Source organism: Plectropomus leopardus, unplaced genomic scaffold (assembly GCF_008729295.1).
Source record: "Plectropomus leopardus isolate mb unplaced genomic scaffold, YSFRI_Pleo_2.0 unplaced_scaffold8332, whole genome shotgun sequence".
Taxonomy (NCBI): domain Eukaryota; kingdom Metazoa; phylum Chordata; class Actinopteri; order Perciformes; family Serranidae; genus Plectropomus; species Plectropomus leopardus.
Genome location: NW_024691821.1, coordinates 1 through 6,732, shown reverse-complemented (window position 1 = coordinate 6,732; position 6,732 = coordinate 1). Strand labels below are relative to the sequence as shown.

At 45.6% G+C, this 6,732-nt stretch overlaps 2 protein-coding genes across 2 annotated transcripts; both read right to left on the bottom strand.

The window, feature by feature from the left end:
- Positions 1–358: 358 nt before the first annotated feature.
- LOC121940316 (zinc finger protein 709-like) lies at positions 359–3,372 on the bottom strand (the record flags this gene model as incomplete). The annotated part of the gene is made up of 3 exons (XM_042483109.1): positions 359–548; positions 1,041–2,914; positions 2,963–3,372. Coding segments are annotated over 3 exons (2,474 nt in total), but the record flags the coding sequence as incomplete, so codon positions are not given.
- Positions 3,373–3,432: 60 nt separating this feature from the next.
- On the bottom strand, positions 3,433–5,734 carry LOC121940315 (oocyte zinc finger protein XlCOF20-like; the record flags this gene model as incomplete). Its single annotated transcript, XM_042483107.1, has 2 exons — positions 5,682–5,734; positions 3,433–4,519 (listed from the first exon to the last, which is right to left on the bottom strand). A coding segment is annotated over exon 2 (1,026 nt), but the record flags the coding sequence as incomplete, so codon positions are not given.
- Positions 5,735–6,732: the final 998 nt, after the last annotated feature.

Here is a 6,732-nt window from a genome sequence, read left to right as displayed (position 1 = left end):
CCACACAAATACAAGCAAAAAACAGAGAAAGGTCCACACACTTCAGATCCCCTTACAGCTTCTTACTGAGGTACTCACCAGTGATGTTTCAAGCCACAAGCTCTCCTTCAGACTAGATAGACATATTATCATGTCAAATAAGATCAATATGTTAAAACCATCAACTTATCAGCATATAAAAAGCACAAAGTCCATACAGACAGGTTTGTCAGTACATACAGACGCTCTGATGGATCAACAGAGCTATGCAGGAACCATGACTGCCTGTAGTCCGACCCTGAAGCTAATGTTGCCCTGGTTCCCCCCTTTTGATCTATCTATACAAAAACACACAAGTCTCTGAAAGGAGGTTTCTGACCGGTTGTGCTTTTGCATCAGACAGCAGTTCAGTGTATCCAGCCTTCCTGCAGTCTTCTGGGGGTCTTGAACACTCACGTAGTCAGCAATGGAGAAACCTGGAGGGGAGCGACTGTGAGGATCGATCTGCCCGGTCTGAAGCTGTGGGGTGGTGAGTTGGATCAGATGGCAGGGGAGGCTGCTGGAAATTCCTATAAACCCACACCTGTGGTGAGGTGACCTAGGAACATCCTGCTGAGACCCTCTGTCCCTGAGGTCTTCAAATCACACCTCCAGAGGAATTTTTGCAAAAAGATTACAGTCAGAAGTGTATCTGTGCCATGATGGCAACCATCAGGGTGAAGTAGGAGGCCTTTCAGGCTCAGCTGGTCCAGGGACCTCCTGAAGCAGCAGTCTGGTGCTGATAGGCCAGAGAGGGGACCAGTTCAGGGACCTTGGGTTATTTCATCTCTATGGTCATGAGATTTGGGTATAGACCAAAAAAGTGAGATTGTTGATACAAGAAGCTAAAATGACTTTCCTCTGTAGGATGTCTGAGCTGAGCCTAAGAAACATGGGGAGGAGCAAAGACAAAAGACTTTGGTCTTCATCGGTGTCTGGTTGTAAATGTGTATCTGGTTGTCAATTCCTGGCTGGTTCTGGTCCTCCACAGTCCTCTCCATCAGCTTCTGTTTCCATGTGTTGAGTTGAGCTGCTGGCTGGAGGCTCTGCCTCTCTGTTCTCCTCAGTTTGAGTCTGATGAAGCTGTGAGGACTGACCACCGACACACTGATGGTCTCTGAGACGTTCATACAAAGTGAATCTTTGGTCACAAACACTGCAGCTGAAGCTGTTGTTTCCTTTGTGGGTTTTCATATGTGTGTATAAACTACCACTCTGTGTATAAGATTTGTGACAAACTGAGCAGCTGAATGGTTTTTCTCCTGTATGAGTTCTCTTGTGTGTTTTCAGTGTGCCACTTGTACTGAAAGCTTTCCCACATGTTGTGCAACTGAATGGTTTCTCTCCTGTATGACTTCTCATGTGACTTGTTAGACTCCATTGCTCATTAAAAGCTTTATCACACACTTTGCAACTGAAAGGTTTCTCTCCTGTATGAGTTCTAATGTGTATTTTCAGTTTTGCATTTTCGCTGAAACCTTTACCACAAACTGAGCAAGTAAATGGTTTCTCTTCTGTATGAGTTCTCATGTGTCTCCCTAGAGCCCCACCCTCACTGAAATCTTTACCACATACTGCACAAGTGCACTGGTTTTCTCCTGTATGAGTTCTCATGTGTCTCCTTACATTCTGTTGCTCATTAAAAGCTTTATTACAAATTGTGCACCTAAATGCTTTCTCTCCTGTATGACTTCTCATGTGTATCTTTAATTTTGCATTAGTGCTGAGAGCTTTACCACACACTGAGCAACAAAATGGTTTTTCTCCCGTATGAGTTCTCCTATGTACCTTCAGTTTTCCATTTTCGCTGAAACCTTTGCCACAAACTGAACAACTGAAAGGTTTCTCTGCTGTATGAATTAGCATGTGTCTCTTCAGATTTCCCTTGAGGCCAAATCTTTTTCCACACTCAGAGCAGGTGAATCGTTTCTCCCTGAGAGGGACTTGATCATTTTTCAGAGAGTTTAAACCTGACTGAGGTTCTCTGGTTTCTTTCCAATCACCACTGTCATCAGTCTCAGGTTCAGAAGAGTCTCCAGTCTTGTCCTCGGTGTCTGGTTGTAAATGTGTATCTGGGTGTGAGTTCCTGGCTGGTTCTGGTCCTCCACAGTCCTCTCCATCAGACTCTGTTTCCATGTGTTGAGTTGAGCTGCTGGCTGGAGGCTCTGCCTCTCTGTTCTCCTCAGTTTGAGTCTGATGAAGCTGTGAGGACTGACCACTGACACACTGATGGTCTCTGAAAAGTTCATACAAAGTGAATCTTTGGTCACAAACACTGCAGCTAAAGCTGTTATCTCCTTTGTGAGTTTTCATGTGTGTGTATAAACTAGCTCTTCGTGTAAAAGTTTGCTGACAAAGTAAGCAGCTGAATGGTTTCTCTCCTGTATGAGTTCTCATGTGTGTCCTTAGATTCCCACACTCATTGAAATCTTTACCACACACTACACAACTAAATGGTTTCTCTCCTGTATGAGTTCTCATGTGTCTCTTTAGAGTCCCACCCTCACGGAAATCTTTTCCACACACTGCGCAACTAAATGGTTTCTCTCCTGTATGAGTTCTCATGTGTCTCTTTAGAGTCCCACCCTCACGGAAATCTTTTCCACACACTGCACAAGTAAATGGTTTCTCTCCTGTATGAGTTCTCATATGCCTCAATAGACTCTGATGCTCTTTAAAAGCTTTATCACACTGTCTGCACATGAAAGGTTTCTCTCCTGTATGAGTTCTTATGTGTATCTTCAGTTTTGCATTTTCACTGAAAGCTTTACCACACACTGAGCAAGTAAATGGTTTCTCTCCTGTATGAATTCTACTGTGTGCCTTCAGTTTTCCATTTTTGCTGAAATCTTTGCCACAAACTGAACAACTGAAAGGTTTCTCTCCTGTATGAATTCTCATGTGTCTCCTCAGACTTGTCTTGGAGGCAAATCTTTTCCCACACTCGGAGCAGCTGAATGGTTTCTCATTGACTTGATCATTTTTCAGAGAGTTTAAACCTGACTGAGGTTCTCTGGTCTCCCTACAATCATCACTGTCCTCAGTCTCAGGTTCAGAAGAGTCTCCAGTCTTGTCCTCAGTCTCTGGTTGTAAATGTGTATCTGGATGTGAGTTCCTGTCTGGTTCTGGTCCTCCACAGTCCTCTCCATCAGCTTCTGTTTCCATCTGTTCAGTTAGTCTTTGATGAAGCTGTGAGGATTGAGGTTTCTCTTCATCATCTTCACTCTTCACAGGGACAGGAGTGAATGGGAACTTGGTGATATCAGCCTCCTCCAGACCTTGAAGCTGCTCTCCCTCCTGACTGCTCCACAGCTCCTCCTGCTCCTCTTTAATGTGTGGGGGCTCTGGGTCCTCCTGGTCCTCTTCGACTTCAGCTTCTGTTTCCATGTGTTGAGTTGAGCTGCTGGCTGGAGGCTCTGCCTCTCTGTTCTCCTCAGTTTGAGTCTGATGAAGCTGTGAGGACTGACCACCAACACACTGATGGTCTCTGAGACGTTCATACAAAGTGAATCTTTTGTCACAAACACTGCAGCTGAATCTGTTGTCTCCTTTGTGGGTTTTCAGTTGTGTATATAAACTACCACTGTGTGTATACAATTTCTGATAAACTGAGCAACTGAATGGTTTCTCTCCTGTATGAGTTCTCATGTGCCTCGTTAGACTCCGATGCTCATTAAAAGCTTTATCACACATTGTGCAACTGAAAGGTTTCTCTCCTGTATGCGTTCTTATGTGTATCTTCAGTTTTGCATTTTCGCTGAATGCTCTCCCACACACTGAGCAAGTAAATGGTTTCTCTCCTGTATGAGTTCTCCTGTGTATCTTTAGTTTTCCATATTCACTGAAGCCTTTGCCACAAACTAAACAACTGAATGGTTTCTCACCTGTATGGGTTCTTGTGTGTCTACTCAGATTTTTCTTAAAGCCAAATCTTTTCCCACACTCAGAGCAGCTGAATGGTTTTTCACTGACAGGGATTTGAACGTTTTTCAGTGACTTTAAACCTGACTGAGGTTCTCTGGTCTCCCTCCAATCATCACTGTCCTCAGTCTCAGGTTCAGAAGAGTCTCCAGTCTTGTCCTCAGTCTCTGGTTGTAAATGTGTATCTGGATGTGAGTCCCTGTCTGGTTCTGGTCCTCCACAGTCCTCTCCATCAGCTTCTGTTTCCATCTGTTCAGTTAGTCTTTGATGAAGCTGTGAGGACTGAGGTTTCTCTTCATCATCTTCACTCTTCACAGGGACAGGAGTGAATGGGAACTTGGTGATATCAGCCTCCTCCAGACCTTGAAGCTGCTCTCCCTCCTGACTGCTCCACAGCTCCTCCTGCTCCTCTTTAATGTGTGGGGGCTCTGGGTCCTCCTGCTCCTCTTTAATGTGTGGGGGCTCTGGCTCCTCCTGCTCCTCTTTAATGTATGGGGTCTCAGGGTCCTCCTGCTTCATACTGGAGCTCCACTTCTGCTGCTCAGAGGAACCTCTTTAACCACCAATAGTTGCTGGACGTCTGCAGGACAGAATGAAGTACAGGCACATTAGTGATCATCACTAAACTCAAACCAGAAATTAGTAAAAACAATAACAAGAATAATAAGAAAAGAAGAGGTTCTTGGAGCTCTTATTCCGAAGATGAAGATAAAGTTCTGCTGCTGAACAATTGGAATCTAAACAAACTATTCCTACCGATTGTTGTTACAGGCAATAAATGGTTTGAATTTTTGTGCTCATGCATACATGTGTGGACATAAGCGAGAACATGCAGAATGTCTGACCTGACCATGTGATCAGTCAGAACAGAGAAACATGTCAGAGTTGAAGCCTGAGTTCCCTCTCACTACTTTGAAGTGGAACTGTAATGATATATAGTTGGTTTAGTTTATTTTTTGTTAAAAGAACGAATGCAGCACTACATGGAATTTTGAGAAGATACAGAAAAATATTTTTTGTTTGTTTGTGTTGTTGGAAAAGGAATATGTTTTGGATCCAATTAAGTACGAATGTGGAAAAGGGGAGAAACTGTTGCAGCGAACAGAGAAAACATTGAGTGAGATGCTGGAGGACTCCTGTCACAAGGCACTCCACAGCACAGGAGACTTCTCAGCAGCTGGGCAACCCCAAAACCACAAGAGGGACTTTCCCAGTGCCATCTAAGGCACTCAACCTGCCAGGGAGAAGGTGAGGTGGCCCTCAGGAAATGACACAGAGAGAACATCTGGAAACAGCCAAACAGGATGAGATCTTACAGTTGAGAAGGGAAATCAAGACTCTCAACAGCCAGTTCAAAGGTTCTGCTGAGGAAGAAGCGGACATCAAAGACTTTGAGTGAAACTGTGCAGACTGAGAAGGGCAGAAAGGTCTTGGAGGCTGAGGAAGGACAAGGAGGCCAAGCAACTCAGTTCATCAAGAATCCATAGAGGTTCACAAAAAACCTGTTGGATGAAGCAAGCTCTGGAAGACTGATCAGCCATAAGGAAGCTCTGGAATAGTTTCTCAAAGAGAGCCACACTGATGCACTTAAGGGCCAGGCACCAAGTGCAAACCAGAGGATCAGCAGAACTGAACCTCCAGAGAAACAGCTTGACATCAGCGAGCCAACCTGGAGAGAGTTCCAAGGAATTGTACAGAAAGCCCAATCAGCATCTGCTCCAGAACCAAGTGGTATACCTTACAATGTACACAAGAGGTGTCCCATGCTGCTCCGCAGGCTATGGAAGCTTCTGCTGCGGGTATGGACAAAAGGTACCATCCCATCATCCAGGAAAAGAGCAGAGGGGTGCTTCGCATCAAAGGAGAAGGACGCCTCCAAAATTGGCCAGTTCAGGGCAAGCTCTCTCCGAAGCACTGAAGGCAAGATCGTCGACTCCTGCGATGCAAAGGTCAGGGGCGCAGGTGTTGCTATTAGATCAGGAAGCCAACAGGCAGCCAACACCTCAGTGGAATAAGCGGAGAGCATGCTGAAGTTGAAGAACATCATCAGAAACCCGTGCATAGGTAGGCAAGGACTTGGCACCACACATTTCCAGCTATGGGGGAAGGCAAACCCCGAGACTACACTACACATTCCCCAAGTCGTCCAAACATCCCTGAGGCCTGACCTTGTCATGTGGACCGAGGAGGCCATGAGAATCATCCTGGTGGAACTAACTGTTCCATGGAAAGATGGTTGCAACAAGACCCAGGAGAGGAAAACCAAGAACCAGGAAGGGGTACAACAGTGCAAGGATAAAGGGTGGCAGGCCAGGCTGTTACCCAGTGAAGTTGGATGCAGAGGTTTTCTGCCAGTCTGTGTGAAAGGTGCTCAGAGCTCTGGAAAGTAGCTGGGAGGAGCAGGAAGGGAGCTGCTCGCAGGTTGGGGGAAGAAGCTCAGAGAGCCTCTTGTTGGCTCTGAAACAGGACAGTAGAAATCAAAAGACCAGTGACCAGACATTACTGCTGACCAACCAGCTGGAGGACATCGTGGTTCAGGGTAGAAACATCTAAGGACGGTTGGACGCCACCTGACAACATCTTCTCCTTGATGAAATCTGGAGTTACAGGTATGTGACTAAAGGAGATCAGTTAAACAGCCCCACTATGATAAATAGAAAACAGTCCCTCTGTGACTAATAGAGAACAGTCCCTCAGGTAAACAGCCCCGCAGTGATAAATAGAGAACAGTCCCTCAGGTAAACAGCCCCGCTGTGATAAATAGAGAACAGTCCCTCAGGTAAACAGCCCCGC